General features: G+C 33.4%; 1 protein-coding gene across 2 annotated transcripts; it reads left to right on the forward strand.

Annotated features, from left to right (window-relative positions):
* Positions 1-5,471: 5,471 nt before the first annotated feature.
* LOC114401249 (rho GTPase-activating protein 7-like) lies at positions 5,472-17,677 on the forward strand. 2 transcript variants are annotated; one of them, XM_028363722.1, is made up of 22 exons: positions 5,472-6,071; positions 7,035-7,071; positions 7,689-7,765; positions 8,178-8,248; positions 8,328-8,406; positions 8,521-8,665; positions 8,990-9,109; positions 9,683-9,760; positions 10,280-10,335; positions 10,893-10,962; positions 11,494-11,581; positions 12,385-12,628; positions 13,100-13,321; positions 13,439-13,771; positions 14,075-14,127; positions 14,408-14,468; positions 14,554-14,637; positions 15,326-15,439; positions 15,533-15,699; positions 16,217-16,286; positions 16,678-16,881; positions 17,059-17,677. In XM_028363722.1, the coding sequence occupies exons 1-22, from the start codon at positions 6,018-6,020 to the stop codon at positions 17,242-17,244; spliced, it is 2,613 nt and encodes an 870-aa protein (XP_028219523.1). In that variant the 5' UTR covers positions 5,472-6,017; the 3' UTR covers positions 17,245-17,677. The 2 variants fall into 2 exon arrangements, with proteins under 2 accessions (XP_028219523.1, XP_028219531.1); XM_028363730.1 differs by having other exon boundaries at positions 5,473-6,071; positions 14,078-14,127.
* Positions 17,678-17,785: the final 108 nt, after the last annotated feature.

The following is a 17,785-nucleotide window of genomic DNA, read 5'->3' on the forward strand; positions in this document are numbered from 1 at the left end:
GTGATGGCAAAAGTACTTCTCAATAATTTTCAGAAATTACAGCCAGAACTTGGAGCATCTTCCAAAGGTACATTTGATAATTGAAAGCCACTTTCAGTATGTATTTAACATTATTATATCAAGCTTAGGAGTTAGGAGCATCCAATTGATGAGGAAGTTGATCTGTCCTTCATACCATGAAAATATAAAACTTCCCTTTTTGCATCTAGATTTTTTTGCCACATTTACCTTGATGGCAAACCCCATCATGGGCCATATTAGGCATCTTCACATGGTATTGTCCTTCCTCACAAAGCATTAGAAAACAAGATTTTATTAGCTCCTTTATCCCCACATTCACACAGCTAGCTCCTTCCTATGTCCAATTACTTAATTAACATCCCCATATAAGTCCAACCCCACTGCATGCCTGACTCAATGATTTTGTGATTTTCAGGAAATAGGCCATATAACATTAAGACTTAAGAGTTACTTGTTCAAGCTAATTCTCAAATATTCATATTCCCACTCTATCTTCAGTATCTACTAGCTTTAAATCCCTCATCAATCTGTCTAATGCTATCTTCCATTCATCAACAGATTCTGGAGCAAAGACTGTGACTCCTCTTCATACAATGAATATGATTAAATCTTGCTATGGCCCTCCATTGAAGTACATGCATGTCTCTGGCATTTTCACCTAAGGGCATCTTTTACAACAAGACATTTTGTATCAAGAAATCCATGAATACAGAATATGAATACAATACCATGCGGACATAAGGATAAGATAAATAGTACAAGCTGTAGGACACGATATACAGATACAATTTGTAGTACATAATATAAGATTAGTATAAAAATAACATAAAAATATAAATAATCCATGATTTAATTAAAAGGAAGTACGTATGAGTTTTTGTGAACATTTACTAAACGTTATAATTATTATTTTTTCTAATGAAACGTTATAATTATTTACTCATCATGATTTCGTGCCATCTATATTATATTAGAATTAAGTTTCGGGAAATAAAAGAAGATAATATATAATCGTAAAATACGGTTAGGAGTATCTAAAATTTCCAACAAAAATACAGCACTACTATTTTGAAATGTTCCTGATTAGTTAAAAATTTCTTCACGTAGAATGTATATATATCACTGAGATACTGTTGGGTCAGTGAGAAACATGTTTGTTTGTACTTATTTTTCATGCATCAAATGTAATAAAAACAAAAGCATGTGCAACAGAGAAAAATTAAATTATACGTATAAAGGTGGAATGCAATAGTAATATACGGGTATGTTGTTCATATGGATACTTAGGTTATCGATTATTATTATTATTATTATTATTATTATTATTATTATTATTATTATTATTATTATTATTATTATTATCACAAAACTCTTTCTTTTAAGTGAATTAAGAAATGCACTTTTGTTTCGTGAGTAATGAATGATTTTGATAAGGGTCGTAGGAGGAAGAAACAAAAAATATCTACCATCTTCTCTTCTGTTTACGTGAAAACTATATATATATATATATATATATATATATATATATATATATATATATATATATATATATATATATATATATATATATATATATATATAGCTTCTTTATATACACACATATATAAGACCACCATGATGGTTCCAAGTAATCATGGTGACAAGCAGCTGAAAGTATCCAATGAATGCTAAAATAGGAAACCATAATGAATCTTTGAATCCTCAAGTTTATTGGCAGATAGTCATTGCAATGCAAGTATATAACATGGTAATTAATATGAAGTACCAAAGAAGGACTACGTGTGTATACCTAAAAGAAAAAACGAAGGACTACGTGACCTTTTGACTTTTCAGAACTAGAAATTCATAATTGAAATTAATTATATTGTTCATCTCCTGATCATCCTTGCGATTTTTCAGACTGAATGTTGCTGCCTCAATCACCCTTGTGAGAAAGGTTTCTTTCTATATGGGTCACATGTGGCGTAAGTTTTAAGTGACATTATTGTTTATTGGACAATGGCCGTCTATGGAATCAAAGCTTTTCGATACAATCTGGTTAGCTAACATCGGAAAAACATGACGACATGTCTTCTTCAAACATTTTTTAAGTGATCCTCAAAATATTTAATTAAAAAATAAAATATTATATTTTATATTTTTTTGTCTTAATTCTCTTATTTATAGAAGCTTCTTTTATTTTACTATTTCAAAATTCCATCAAGAACTAAATAAAACATAAAAAATTATTTTCGTCAAGAATTGAATTTAATTTATAAATGATTCAATCTCAATTTTAACACATTAATTACTATTTATATGTAATCACTCCATCAATTATTTTCTTGGTATAAAGTGATAAGATTATTAAAAAATAATTACGTCATATAGAATTATGATTTATGAATTGTAGGCCTGTTTATGCTTATTTTGCACTTAAAAATGCGTATGTGATCTTTCTATGTTTATTTCCTTTCTAATAATTTTTTATGCTAAAATATTGGGACCATTCATTTCTAGGGGGGATCGGTGGCGGGGCATAAGATTGGTGGTGGCCACGGGGGTGGCAATTCCCCCCCAATGTCACTATTGCAAAAGGCAACATGCCATTTAGAAAGAAATTTTACATTTCTCAGTAATCATGATGATCCAAAAACGTAAGTCATTACAATTGATATTAAATGGGAACTCTGAGAGGAGAAAGAGCAAGTTAATTAGAGGTAATAGCAATGTGCATGGCTAGGTACTTGACAACGTGTACATTGTACATTGTATGAGATCAAAGATGTGGCTAGCTAGGGAATGGCAGTCACAGGCATCCCTCTCTGTTGGGCAAAGGCAAACTATTATTCTACTTCTTGTATGCACAAGGTATCATCAAGCTCTAGCACCAGACACATGATCAACAATATTTCTGAAAAGATATTTAATTTGGTATTCATATGCTATTTAACATCTAAAAATATATTATGACGTAGTACAAGAATGTGTTACTAAATTATGCTATTTATCATGGTTTTGGCATTGCGCATTCCTACCCACTTTGACCTACAGCCATTGATAAAATGGACTACCAATTGATCCTAGTTTTTCTTTAGTACAAGAATGTGTTACTAAATTATGCCTTGTAATTCATTGCAGCATTGAAATATAAACTTATTTATAATTTGGTTTGCATGTATTGGCAATGAATTTGGAATTTGGACCACCGTGATATATAAAAAAAGGCCAAGGAGAGATGGTGGTGTGAGAATGTGATGGGTTGGGTGGTGACACGAAAAAAGGTACCCAAAAGACAAAGTCTAGCAAATGTAAGTGTAATCTCATTCATTCATTCATCGTTTCCTTGTTCTAACCGAACCAGACAAATTGTCCAGAGCAGCAATTCCACCGGCTACCTTCACAACCGGTCACCCCCTCAACAATTCTGTCCCATGTTACTTCTTTTCTGCCATCACACGAGGCAAAATGCCAAGTGCGAAATGAGACAAACAAAGACCAATGAAATGCTCTTATCACAATGTCACGCTCTTTATTTATTTTTAATATTTATATGTATGTATGTGCAATGGGTTTGTTGCAGTGAAAGCTAAGCTTCAATAAATGGACCATTTTTACTTTGACAACTTCTTTCATAATGAAAAGACCTGAAAAATACAAAATAAAGAAGGGGAGATGGCTCTAATACAAAGCCATAATTATGACTACGTGCTGTTTCTTTTTCATTCCCTTTTTTCCTTTCTTTTTTCTATAAAAAAATGTGTTATTGGCATTGATTAAAAAAAAAGGAAAAATAATATCCACTTGAACTGTTCAAAATTATTTCTATAAAAAAGGAGTTGAAATAAGATAATAGATTATTCATCATCCTCTGGGCATTCTCACACTTTTCGAGTGTGAATTAATAATCCTCTTTGAATTTTGATATACTAAATCAATTTTGATACTATTGATATTGTTTTCCTTTAAAAAAACAAAGAGACATCACGTGCAAACATTTTATCTTTGCTTTGAACAGGTTTCTTATTGTATTTTACAACTTTAATGTGACTTTAAAATTTAAAATTACACGATGCTCTTAATCATGATACAGTACTATATTTGAACCTCATAAATTAATTAGTGCCTTAATTTCTTTAGTTGTCACAATAGTAATACTTACTTCGAACTTCCTAATTTTACAAAAAAATAAAAAATACTACTCCTTTTATAAGTTAGACCCAAAACATCCCTTTGTTGCATTAAATTGATCATAAACACCGTGGTGAACATATTTGGAATTACCCAAGTTCAAATCCATTTCATCATAAACCAGATTTTTCTCCTTTTAAACAAACTAATAAAAAAATATAAAAGCATGCGAATATGGGATACAGCATGTTCTAGGTGTTTCATCATAGAGCTTAGAGGCTCATGTGCAGAACAGAAGAGGCAATCACGGAATAACAGGGAGATATTGCTCCCTACATTATCTCAAACTATTTTTTCCACCGCAACTCTACCGATTCGTAAAATTAAAATCATTTTCATCCTAAATTAATGAAACTGACACTAATTTTAAACTTAAAACTGAAATGGTTTAATAACGACGCGTTACTATCAAACATAAAAGTTTTTACATCCTTGACTCATCACATATCATTATTATTGAATAGTAATTTTAAGAAAAAACTACTATAAAAGTTGCTAAACTTATAATATATGATTGTTGATCTGGGTAGAATAGAGTTTGAATTTCTTAAACAACATAGAATTTTTCATCTAAAAGGAATGATCAAACTGTGTTTTAACTGAATATGTAATCATACAACAATTTCTGTTTATTGATATTAAAAAAAATTCTGTTTATTAGTGATTGCTGTTATTTTTTTATCAGAAACGATGAATACTTTGTATTTATTACGAATTATAATTAAAACGGTCATGTACATATTCTTTAATTTTTGTTGAAGAAAAAGTGATAAAATGGAGAAATACTATCAATATTACGATGTAAACACCAATGAAATTGCGCAGCCTTAAATAAGTCTATTTACCCAAACTCAGTTGTTCATTTGATTCATAGGGTACTTAATGATCTTTGAAATAAGGTTACTCATCAGTAAGATCAGAATTTCACCTACAAAATTATTGTCTATACCTAGATTGCATATTTTTTTGACAGAATATTGCATATATTATTTATTCAACCTAGAAATGTAAACTATTTTTTTCTAAAATTTTATTTGATGGATCTATATCTGAAGATTTTTAATCTTTATAAAGTAGTGCATTAAAAATTTAAGGAGGTGAATGAATTTGAATTAGAATCATCACCATCCCAAACCAAAATCCAACCCATCAATTGAGACCATTATTTATGTGTTTAGGTAACATTCATAATTTACAGGTAACTCTGGTATGTTGCTGACGTGTCTCATTTTCATTGGAAGGTTACCTGACAAGACTTAAACTTGACTATATCGGACCCAATGCCCTTAACCATCACTCCCTCTCTTTCTCTCTCTACCCTTGTTTCTCTCTCTACCTCCCCCAAACACACACACACACTCTGAGAAGAAGACACCAGAAGTAGGTGAAAAGCAAAGAACCCTTTCTTTCTTCTCTTAAAATTTTATTTTTCACATTACCACCATAACCACTGTTTCTTCCTCCTCGCACCTAATCTCCTCAGAAAGTGCGAAAATATCGCCGAGAAAGTGACGGAAAATTGAAACCCCAGAAGGGGGAAGGTCTTGCCCTTGTCGTGGCTTATGTGGGGATACAATCAAGTTGGGTTTTTTGAACCCTAGGCGCTGAAAGTTTGAGGCTTTTTTGGTCAGATCTCAGCGATTTTGATGTTGTGGCTTTTGGGGTTGGATCTCTCTGACGGGTTGACTCAATAGAGAACTGTGATTGGGGGATTGTGGGGTTTTCAAATGTTGAAAGGTTAATTTCTTTTTTGTGGGGTGATGGGGTTTTGAAATTTGAAGTGAGTGGCAATGCTGGTTGTTCAGTGATACTGTGTTTGTGTGGAAATGTCTGCTCCTTTAGCGGCTTTTGAGCGACCGAGACCTGGGGCTTCTAATACGGTATGTTTTGTTTTGGAGGCGGCAGAGATTATGTTGACTTTTTTTGTTGAAAAAAATTGATTTTGAATTAATGCAGATTCTAGCTAATTAAAATTTGAGTTTGAAGGAAAGGTTGTGATTTGTAAATAAATTGATTTGTTTACTGAACTCGGACACATTTGTTTTGACCCTTGTTTGTGTTAGTGAGACAATGTTGGTGATGGAGTGAAGGAAGTGAAGCTCGGCCTTGCTTGTTTGTTTTGCTAGTTGAGTGTTGAGTTTGTGTGCAGAGTGCATTTTAGCTTGGTCCAGTTAAAATTAATATTTTTTATTTCTTATGCAGTGAAGTATTAGGTTAATTTAATTGAAATTTAATCAATATGATATGATTAGTTTTCTATTAGTTTCTTTTGAATAAAATTTATATTTTCGGTGCATGTTAGTTTAGTTAATGATTTTTTTTTTTTGCATTTATAATTTTGTGGCGACGAACGGGATTTATGTGGGCAATGTGATTGATAGTTTCTGGCATGTTGGAGGCTGAGATTAGTACCTCAGATTTCATCTTTATTTGTTTACTCTTTTGTTAAATTTAATAAGGGATTTTACAGTTTGGAGGATGAAAGTATAATACCAAACAAATTGACATGTGAGACAAGTGAAAAGAAAATATATTGAGCAATTTAACCCATTAAGTAAAACCTATTAACACACCCGTTTACTGAACTACATTGTCAAAGCGTGGAAAAACTAGGAAAAAAATATAGGGTAGTTGACAAATTTGAAGAATCTATACTATTCTTAAATAATTATAATCTTGATATCTCCTATTCCTAAATATGATGCTATTAGTATTTACCAAAGGATCAAGTTGGATTTGGAGGGTGCGGGGGTTGTCATGCATTTTGATTACACTTGTTTCATTTCTATTAGGTTTAATCAGGAGTTACCCAGTGGTTCCTAACAGATGTTATTATTTGGCAGGTTTTTAAAAGTGGCCCACTTTTTATATCTTCAAAAGGTTGGTGTCTGAATCTTCGTCTCCCCTGTTTGTTTATTTTCTTGTCGTTTATTTTCATATTCTCTTGAAAGGAGTTTTTTTTTTGGTAGCTTCTTGTAACGAATAAAGAATCGCTGAAAGAACTGTTTAAACTTGCTGAACTTAAAGCTAATTGGTCTCAATCCTCTTACAAAATGACAAGATATCCCTCCCTCAAAACACCCCTTCTTATTTATAGGAAAAATACCTTAACCAAACTATCTTACATAACTAACTGACTAACTAGCTAATATAACTTAGAGAAAAAAGACTATGCACTGACAATGTAAAATAGTTTTACATTGTCATCCAATCACAACTCACCAATTATGGTAAGTTTGTTAACTTTTACAATAACTACCTAAAAAGTCATACCAATGATGATTTATGATTGGATGACAGTGTAAAAACTATTTTACATTGTCAATGCATGACCATTAAGCTCTATAACTAATAGATAGGTAACTACTAACCTATTGTAACTATCCACTAATGGGGAGTACCTAACACTTCTGTTCTCTGTGGATGGTATTTATTATATCCAAATAAATCAGCAATATAGGAATTTATCAATGTTATCCCATTTTGATCTTCTGTAGGAATAGGCTGGAAGTCTTGGAAAAAGAGGTGGTTTATACTCACACGCACGTCATTGGTCTTTTTCAAAAATGATCCTGTTAGTATCTCTCAAATCTTTCTCATTCTTGCTATGATCTTTCATCTTTATTTGATATCCTTTTGTGTTCTGTTGTTCTGTGTGATTCAATTTTGAATTAAGCAGATATGGTTACAAATAATGATTTTTCTGACAAAAATTAAATATAGTGATTGATTAGGCTTTCTTGATATATGAAATAATTAATATTTTGTGGATATACTTTGTGCTGATATGTTTTGGAAAAATGGCATTTTATTTACTTCACAGTTCTTATTGGAGAGTAATATGTGACTGTAGACCAATAGAGCATTGGATAATACTATAAAAGTCTTTAGCTATTAGTGCTGATTTCTTTTACTGCAATATATCACAGTTACTTTTCTTGTTATTATTTATAATTGTCTTTACTTATTAGTTATTGGTCATGTAGAGTGCCCTTCCACAGAGAGGTGGTGAAGTAAACCTGACATTGGGGGGTATTGACTTAAACAATTCAGGGAGGTATGTTGGATAAATTGATTTTTTGTAGCTGTAAATTTTGATGTCAATCTGTCTAAAAGTTGTGAATTTTATTTGCCAGTGTTGTTGTTAGAGAAGACAAAAAGCTTCTTACGGTATTATTTCCAGATGGACGTGATGGGCGAGCATTCACCCTTAAGGTGATGTGTTTATTATATTTTTAAGTGAATGAGAATTAAATTCAATTGTACTTCTTCTAAATGCCTTTTTAATTGTTGGGCCATATAAATTCTGATTGTTTTCTCAAATATCAGGCGGAGACATCAGAAGACCTGCTTGAATGGAAGACAGCTCTTGAACAAGCCCTCACACAGGCACCAAGTGCTGCCCTTGTTATGGGACACAATGGGATTTTTCGGAGTGATGCAAGTGATTCTATCGAAGGGTCTTTCCATCAATGTATGTGTTCATTCTTCATTAAATCTTACTTATTTTATGTTTATTAGCTTAATTATAGGTCAATCTGGCATTGCTAGGATTCTGTGTTTTTTTTTATTGAAGGGTCTTACCATCAATGTAGTGCTCATTCTTCGTTAAATCTTATTTATTTTATGTTTATTAGCTTAGTTATAGGTCAATCTGGTGTTGCTAGGATTCTGTGTTTTTTTCAAGTTTAAATTTTTTAATATTTTATTTATAGGTTTGTATGGATTTTTGTCATCCTTCTTTTCAATAGAGAAGAATCTGTCCTCGTTTTCACTATATTTTGTGCGGTGCTTCCAGGGAGGGACAAGCGTCCAATTAAGTCTCTGGTTGTTGGAAGACCAATTCTGCTAGCACTAGAAGATATTGATGGAGGCCCATCTTTCCTTGAAAAAGCTCTTCGGTTTCTAGAGAAGTATGGTAAGTTATGATCTTCTATTATATATGTGACACATCTGCATTTCATTTCGCTTTTTCTCCTCTCGTGTTTCAAAATTTAGGAGTTACTTGTTCAGTTTTATTTCTCTATAGTCAGTTCGTTCAAAATTTATTGGCTAGTCGGCCTTCCGGTCTGGATAAGTGAACCTTGTGCTTAAATTTTCCAAAATTTTGTTCAACTGGAGATCATGTTGCATTGGATATTTTGGGTTTTTCTTTATTGGTCTTGTTACGTTAAAATGCAAATTACCTCTTCAACCTTGGTGCTTTGGAGAATAGCCTTTGATTTAAAATGTTGTGAGTTAAGCTGCTTAATCATTAAATAACAACATTGGTGTGCAATTATTGAAGCACATTGGACACTTTAGCTCATCTATCAGCAAAGCAGACGATTACTTTGTTTAATAATTTGAGTGCCTTCCATGTGATGTTGATATGGCTTTCTGTAAAAGCACCTGACTGCATAATGACTGAAAAATGTTGAATGTGTGAAACATATTCTACCCTATTCTTCAGTGAAGGGCTTCTGCTGATTTTACTATTTTTAATTTGCAGGAACTAAAGTTGAAGGAATACTGCGGCAGTCTGCAGATGTGGAGGAAGTAGATAGGAGAGTTCAAGAATATGAACAAGGTACAAACAGTTATCTTAAACGTCCTAGCACTTTACATGCATTTGAAGAGAGTCAGTTGTTGGTACTTGGTACAGATAGCATTAATGAAGTTAATTGGGCTTCAAGAAAAAAATAGCAATGAAGTTCATTGGGGAAACAGAAAGGAGAGAAAAGAATATAGAGGAACAGAAATCTAACTTTCATAAATCCTGATTATCCAAAATGATAAAGAGGTGTTTTGAGAGGGGTAGAAGAGATTTCTAACCAAACATATCTATGCACCTTTTCAAGAACTTTATGTTGTTCTGAAGTAGTTGCTCTTTCTTGCCACCCAATTTATGCTATAAATTGTGCTGGCTGCTACTTTTAGAATCGGCCACCCTCTAAACCGATGTTATGATTATTTTTGTAGTTCAACCCTTCTGCTGGTGAAAGACCAGTAAAGATAATATCCAGACGTAGACACTCAGTTTAATATATGGATTTATTTTTCGATACATGAAACTTACGAATGCCTTATTTTTAATTGATATTTCCAGGCAAGACTGAATTTGGTCCTGAGGAGGATGCCCATGTTGTGGGTGACTGTGTTAAGGTATTTATACTAGTTTTCCATAATTGGCTATTTAGTGAACATAAATATAAAATATTTGAAGGAAAAAAAGAAGCAAACTATATGTTGAACACACTAGATCATGTAGAAGAAAATCCTCTATCTAATAGGATTAGAAATTCTCCTTAAACATAGAAGCAATTGAGCACAGAACAAAGCCATTAATTCAAAAACTGACAATCACATTAATGATTAGTGTAAAAGTGCTCAATCGCTCTGCATGTCTACTGTCTACTAAGTAAAAATTCCGAAAGAGACTGAATGCTGAACTGGGAAGAAAGACATAAAAATGAGTTAAATTTCGGGAAGATTTCTAGTCCAAACCATCATAGTTTTCCTGTGCTTGCTATTAAGACCTTGAGACCATGACCTGTAATCAATCGTGCATTCTTCCATCAGCATAAAAGATTAATATAACCTGATTTGGAGCAGCTATTATTTTGGTAAAATCAAGCTAATTAATATGGATCCTGGATTTTTTAAATGTTCCGTTGGATTATGCATTTTATTTAATGACAATCCACTGGGTATAATTGCAGCATGTTCTGAGGGAGCTGCCCTCTTCTCCAGTTCCAGCTTCATGCTGCACTGCTTTGTTGGAGGCTTATAGTAAGTTGAACTCTATGTTTAATTTCTTTATAACTATATGTTTTGAATAGGTGGTTTAGTTTTGTTCTTTTGAAATGCTGCTAAATTGCTCTATTTATTTTTGCTTTTTTTTCATCTATTTTTTTTATGGAATATGTTTGACCTTTGGAAAATATAACAACTTTTACTTTTTCTTTTTTAAAAAAAGCTGTTAATGTTGAAAATTTGCTGTGAAATATTGAAATGTGTGGACGAGTTATGCTTTTTGGGCTATGTTTGGCCCACCTTTTTATGGCTTAAAAGCTACTTTAAATTTGTGTTTGATGTCAGTTACTATCCTTGACTGTCCTATTTAAATCTCACCTATTTTTTTCCCCTCACATTGACTTTATTTGATTCTTATTTCTGATGTGCAAATTTGCTTATGTTGATGTCTAATGCTTATGTTCTTTCCATCACAAACTGTTCAGTTATCAAGTTTTGTTGCTTTTATCTTGTTCTTTGGATGTGAATATATGCTTGAGTTAATTGTTACTGTTTTTATTTTACAAGAAATTGATCGCAAGGAAGCTAGGATTAATGCAATGCGCTGTGCTATATTGGAGACTTTTCCAGAGCCAAATCGACGTTTGTTACAGAGGTGCTCTCTCTCTCTCTCTCTCTTCTCCCCGCTGCCTTGGCTATGACACACACACACACACACACACTATTCTTTCCATTTGTTGTATCTTGTCCTTGTATTTGAGTTTGCTATGGAATAGTTATGATAGAATAATTAAAAACCTGCACTTGAAGAGAATGTATATTTGGTTTTCTTGATTTTTGTTTGGTTGCATTTTAAGTTAGAACCTTTATGTTTCTGGAGTTTTGTTCAGGTTTATGTGGCTTTAAGAAAAAAAAGCCTCTAATAAATACAATACAAGGAAGTTTTCACTATCTTACCCTAAGATATTTGTAACCTATGATAATATCTGGTGATATGAGAGAAGATTGGTGTAGCATTGAGGAAAAGATGATAGAAAATCGGTTAAGGTGGTTTGGGCATGTACAAAGAAGGCTACCAGAGGCACCAATTAGAAGAGTAGATTGAATGATTTTTAGCCCGGGAAAAAGGAGAAGAGGGAAACCAAAAAGGAAGTTGGAAAAAATCATCAAGGGAGATCTCAGACATAATAATATTTCTGAAACTTTGGTTTTTAATTGTGTCGAATGGTGTCGTGGGATCCATGTAGCCGACCTCACCTAGTGAGATAAGACTTTGTTGTTGTTGATAATATCTGGTGATGAGGAATGATCTGCTGCAGTTATTATTATGTTGATATGTGGTAATAATACCTTAAATTTGTAGCCTGCTTAATCTGAGAATTGCATTTGTATAAACTTAAAATGACAAAAACAAATACCTTAATTTTTTCACCATAATTGTTGTCTCTACCTTCGCAGAATTCTGAAGATGATGCATACAATTGGTTCTCATTCTCAGGAGAATAGAATGACTCCATCTGCTGTTGCTGCTTGCATGGCACCCTTGCTCTTACGGCCTCTGCTAGCTGGAGAATGTGAACTGGAGGATGAATTTGATGCCAGTGGTGATAGTTCGGCCCAGCTTCTTGCTGCTGCTAATGCTGCTAATAATGCTCAAGCAATTATTACCACTTTGTTAGAGGAGTATGAGAGTATATTTGATGTAAGAAACTCTCAATAAACTTGTATTCTTTTGATTAATTGCTTTCTGGATTGTCTATGCTTACAATTAGGAAAAGTAACTTCAAGTTGATGCATAGCCTGCATTTATGTTTTGTTCAGCCTGAGGTATCTTGATTACTCTCAGGCTCTCCTTTTTTTTTGTGCTTATATGGGATTCTTTTGCTTGTACCGAAGATGCAAACTTACTATGAAGTTTTGCTGCGGGACTTGTTCGTCAAGTTAACTGTTGCTATAAATTTCAATCCGTAGATTGTATAATGAGATAAAAAGGTTTGACCTCTTGTAGCATAGGTTGTTCCTATAATACAACTAAAATTGAATGTCTATTCATGTGATTAATTATTTACCCGTGGTCAGTTGGAAGTGTTTGCTAAATTTTGCACTTCCAAAAATGTATATTTTTCATTCCTTGATTCAATTCTGCAACTTAAGTTTTTATCTGCTGTTTCAGGAAGAAAATATACAGAGATGTTCCATGTCAGCAGATTCTCGGGTTGAAAACAGTGGGAGTGAAGATTCAACTGATGATGATAATATAGATGTGAAAGAAAATGGTTACCATGATGCAGAGAATGAAGTTGATCAGGAGACAGATGATGATGCTGATCGTGTTCAGAGTGGAAAATTGAGTGAGAGTAGTGGTTATGCTGGCAGTGATCTTTATGATTACAAGGTTATCTTCTGCAGTCTTATTTCCTCTGTTAGAGATTTATATTAAGCTCTTGCTGTGAGTAGCAATGTTATTTTCTTTTCCCTCTGTCCTCCTAAACTCTTCTTTGTGATCCTGCAGGCATTTGGAGGTGATGATTCTGATGTTGGATCCTCCAGTAGTAACCATGCTAAGACTGAAAATGCTAATCTGAATGCTGTTCCAGATACCCCAGGGTCTGAGGATCAAAACAAGCAAAGAAAGGCCAGTGAAAACCCAGTTGATGAAAATGATGCTTCGAATTTGTTGCCTTCATCTGAATCTTATCGATCCATGGGTGAGATTTTATCTTCTATGGACCCCAGCAACCATTTACCCATGCCAGTGATTGAATCGGGTTCTGGAAAGCAAACAAGTAAAGCTAGTAGCACTAGTTTCAGTTCTAAGCGGTCGACATTCTGGGGAAGGAGCAATGTGAGTTGTTATTTTTTGACCCTTTACTGCCTAACAACTTTGTAGGATATCTAAACTCACATTGTGAATACAGGAATCACAATTACACTAATAACCATTTATAGGGCAATGATACATTTATGTGACACCTACAATATACATGCAATAAGCTAGCCATTAAAATATGCAGACTTAATATGCTAGCAGTGGATAATATACTTAAATTTTGTTATGTGAGGCAAAACAGATATTTTCTTCCCAGTTTTTGTAGTTTTTTATTTTCAAGGTAAATACATGGCATCTGATAATTTGTTCTGATTTAAGCAGCCAAGGAAGACACCGTCAGTGGAATCAGTTGATTCTTCCGGAGAAGAGGAGTAAGATACTTAGCGTTGTACTTTTTTTCTTTGTATTATGTGCTCTTGGATTGTGATTCTTGATAGAATTCTGAGTTATTCTTCAATGCCTTTTTATAGACTTTTTGGATAGGTCGTGTTAGGTTCTCTAGCTTGGCTTTTTTCATTAGCTGTAACAGCTATGTATTGTTATCTCCTTGCATTATGTGATTTGCTTTATACCTGTCTCCTTTTTTCACCTTTTTTTTTCTTTCAATTTTATACCTTGAAAACAGATAACTAATACTTTTGATGTCTGTAGGCTTGCTATTCAGAGACTAGAGATTGCAAAAAATGATTTGCAACACAGAATTGCAAAGGAGGTAGATTTCTTCTGCCTACTTATTTTATGCTGAATCATAAAACAATATATTTTCTTTAATGGAATTGGTCCTGTTTTCATTTTAGGCTAGAGGCAATGCAATTTTACAAGCAAGCTTAGAGAGAAGGAAGCAAGCTTTGCATGAGCGGCGCTTGGCACTTGAACAAGATGTATATATTTATATATCTCCCTCCAATATGAATTGTGACTGTTTAAATTTCATTTGCTGGTTTGCCCTGTGCTTTGTTGCTTGTTTTCAATGTGGCATGTGATTTAATTTTCTGGGCATTCTTGGGTTTGAAATTCCTGACATCATTATTGCTGTTTTTTTGCATTAAATTGATTGAACCCTTGAATTTAAATTGTGTAAAATATTCTTGCAAAAACCAAAAGTTGTTTCTAATGAATTTTCCTTGTGTATTACTACCATTTATGAGAGATGCTGGTTGTTAATAATGTAACATCTTTACATTGATTTATGATATGGATAAAATGCATTCTACACTACTGATGGAGGTTTATAAAGAATTATAATTTGAAGTGTTACTTGCTGGAAGGGTTTTCCATATTGGAAAAACGTTTGTACTTTTGTACTCTAGATGGCATTTTAAAGCTCCTTTGAAGGTATATTTGTGCTGGCTGAAGCTTAGGATTTTATAATCACTAGGGCAAAAAATTATGCCATATCTTTCTTTTAGTTCAATAGTATGTGTCCTGTTCGAAGGTTATTGTTTCTTTTGGGAGTAATATGTGAAAGTCTTTTATTCCTCATTTTTTTTTTAAGATTCAAATGGATATACATCCCCTCATCATAATTTTGATCCCTTAATAAGATGCAACTGATTTTTTAATCTACAGGTTTCAAGATTGCAAGAACAGTTGCAAGCTGAGAGGGATCTTAGAGCTGCATTGGAAGTAGGCTTGAGCATGTCTTCAGGACAGCTTTCCAGTTCACGTGGCATGGATTCCAAGGTGGTTTGATATTCTTGTAAATTTTAATATATCTATTTTTCATTTTGATTGCTTTCTCAGTACACATTCTGTAAAAAATCTGCAATTGTACAGACAAAGGCTGAGCTGGAGGAGATTGCACTTGCTGAAGCTGATGTGGCCAGGTTGAAGCAGAAGGTTGCGGAACTCCATCATCAACTTAATCAGCAACGACAGCATCACTATGGCTCACTTACTGATGTGGGTGATCGATACCAACATGCCCAAAATCATCCTCAACAGTGAGTATGCAGACCTATGAGGTTTTAATAATAAGAAAGAGAAGGAATCTACATATGAAATTTAAGTATTAACTGTTAAAGCTTTTGATGTACTTCAAAATTCAAATTGGTGCGAGTTCCACATGAATTTGACGCCAAATCCAATTTAAATATAAGGGTCTACTGGCATATTCCAACTTAAAATGGCTAAGTACCCACTAAAGTTGATACACAAAATACTGTAGTTGGAGAAATTTTCCTAAAAAAAGGAGATGAAATGTTGTAATAATTCCAATTTTCTTTTTCCTTGGTTCCATTATAAAGGATGCTTTGTATAATTGTATCTCTTGCATGTGTGCTTCTACTTATTCGATGATAGTCAATTTAATGTTTTAACCGTAGTTTGCCTTTTCTGGACCCGAACAGTAGTTTGTTGCTGCTTTTCTTTGAAATTTATGGTACCTGTTTTTAATTGAAAACCATGTGAACTTGTTAATTCCTTTAGTAGTAATTTAAGTTCTCTTTTTTACTTATGCAGGAGATTTCTTCAGCAAGATTTTGATTCAACCCTGGCCTTTGTTAATCACGAGAGGAAACAAAGGACTGAGGTATGTCTTATAGTCTATTTCTCAAAATCAAAAGGAAGAGGGTTTAATCTTCCTATGTTAGTCTAATCCTTTCAACTCCTTAGTCCTTACAGAAGTTAGTTCCATAATTAACCTCAATAATCGAGAAACATGTCTAGTTCTTTTCTTTGCTTTTGTTGTGAAACTTATTCTCATTATGACAAATGAAAAATGATATTGAATGGCTGCATAAATCAGGAATTTATATTACTGGATTCATTTCTTTAGGGTATTAGAATCCAAAATGCTTCTGTCTTTTTTATTAGTTCTTTTTTATGATAAAATTAGTCCATTACTTATGAATGATATCTTCTTTTATGGTTTGGGGAACTCTTCAACTAGACCGGTAAAATTTGCCTTTTCATTTATGCAGGAGAGTTTGTTGGGCACTGATTGGAGAAATATCAAAGGACAAGTATTGGCATCTGGTAATGGTACTAGACAGCCTTCTCGAAAGCAATTTTTAGAGTCAAGTCCTAGTGACTCCAAAAGTACTGAGGCATCAACAAGCATGTCTGTCGATGATCTCGGTGCCATTGATTCGGCCTCTGTACCGTCCACCTCAAGAGTAGCAGATGTAAGAATTAAGTTTAACAAATGTGTCTTGGAAAGTGGTTCTCATGCAAAGTTCCAGTAACATCATTTTATTCATTTTGTCAGATATGAGTATCATTAGTACTTTGCTAATACATTTTTGCAGAATCTTTATCTGCTTCCAAATAATTTGGAACTAACCTAGTTGCAATTGTTTCAGGTGGGGGAATATGCAAGACATCCACCTGTAGCATCTTCAACATTAGTAGAGTTAACTACTCGTCTCGATTTTTTCAAGGAACGGCGGTCACAGTTGATGGAACAGCTCCATAACCTTGATTTGAATTATGGTTCTACAACTTCCCAAGACTTTGTCTATAAACCGTCATCGCCGTCATGGAGTTGACTGGCCAAATAGGTGCTTCATAAAATCCGCACAGAAGAATTTTGGCTGACATGTTGTATATCCTTTGAGTCTTTGACTTATTGCATATATTTTTATCCGTTATGGTCTGTGTACTGCTTCATTCTCTTGGTTCCTATTTAATTTTTTTCTTCTTTTGGTAGTGAAGTTCATTGGAGTTGAAATGAAAGGCTTTCCTTTTGGTCTTCAGGTTTTCTCTCTTTTTTTTTTAATAACATTTGAGTTCTTTTGTTTCTTTAGGGGAGGGGGTGGAATTTGGTGTAATTATATGGCATGTCAATAGATGGGGAATTTTGTTGAACAAACAACTAAAGTGAAGAAATTTTAATTACCGTTTTGGCAAATTCTTTGTACATAGGGACATGCAAATTGCCAGTTTATATGTCACCTATGTGGAATGATTGGTATGTATCTAGCAGCAGGTTGTTTGTGATGCTATTAAATTATTTCTTTAGTATAACGCTCAGCTTTTTACTCCTGCGTATTGTGACTATCCTAAAATCATCTCAAAAACATGAAAAAC

Source organism: Glycine soja, chromosome 2, assembly GCF_004193775.1.
Source record: "Glycine soja cultivar W05 chromosome 2, ASM419377v2, whole genome shotgun sequence".
Lineage (NCBI taxonomy): Eukaryota > Viridiplantae > Streptophyta > Magnoliopsida > Fabales > Fabaceae > Glycine > Glycine soja.

Bases quoted from the DNA above. Each gene is read 5' to 3' on its own strand.
- LOC114401249 (XM_028363722.1), top strand. From the start codon at position 6,018: ATGTCTGCTCCTTTAGCGGCTTTTGAGCGACCGAGACCTGGGGCTTCT. The intron at 8,407-8,520 runs GTGATGTGTTTA...CTCAAATATCAG, and splicing joins GGCGAGCATTCACCCTTAAG to GCGGAGACATCAGAAGACCT. The intron at 16,287-16,677 runs GTATGTCTTATA...TCATTTATGCAG, and splicing joins AGAGGAAACAAAGGACTGAG to GAGAGTTTGTTGGGCACTGA.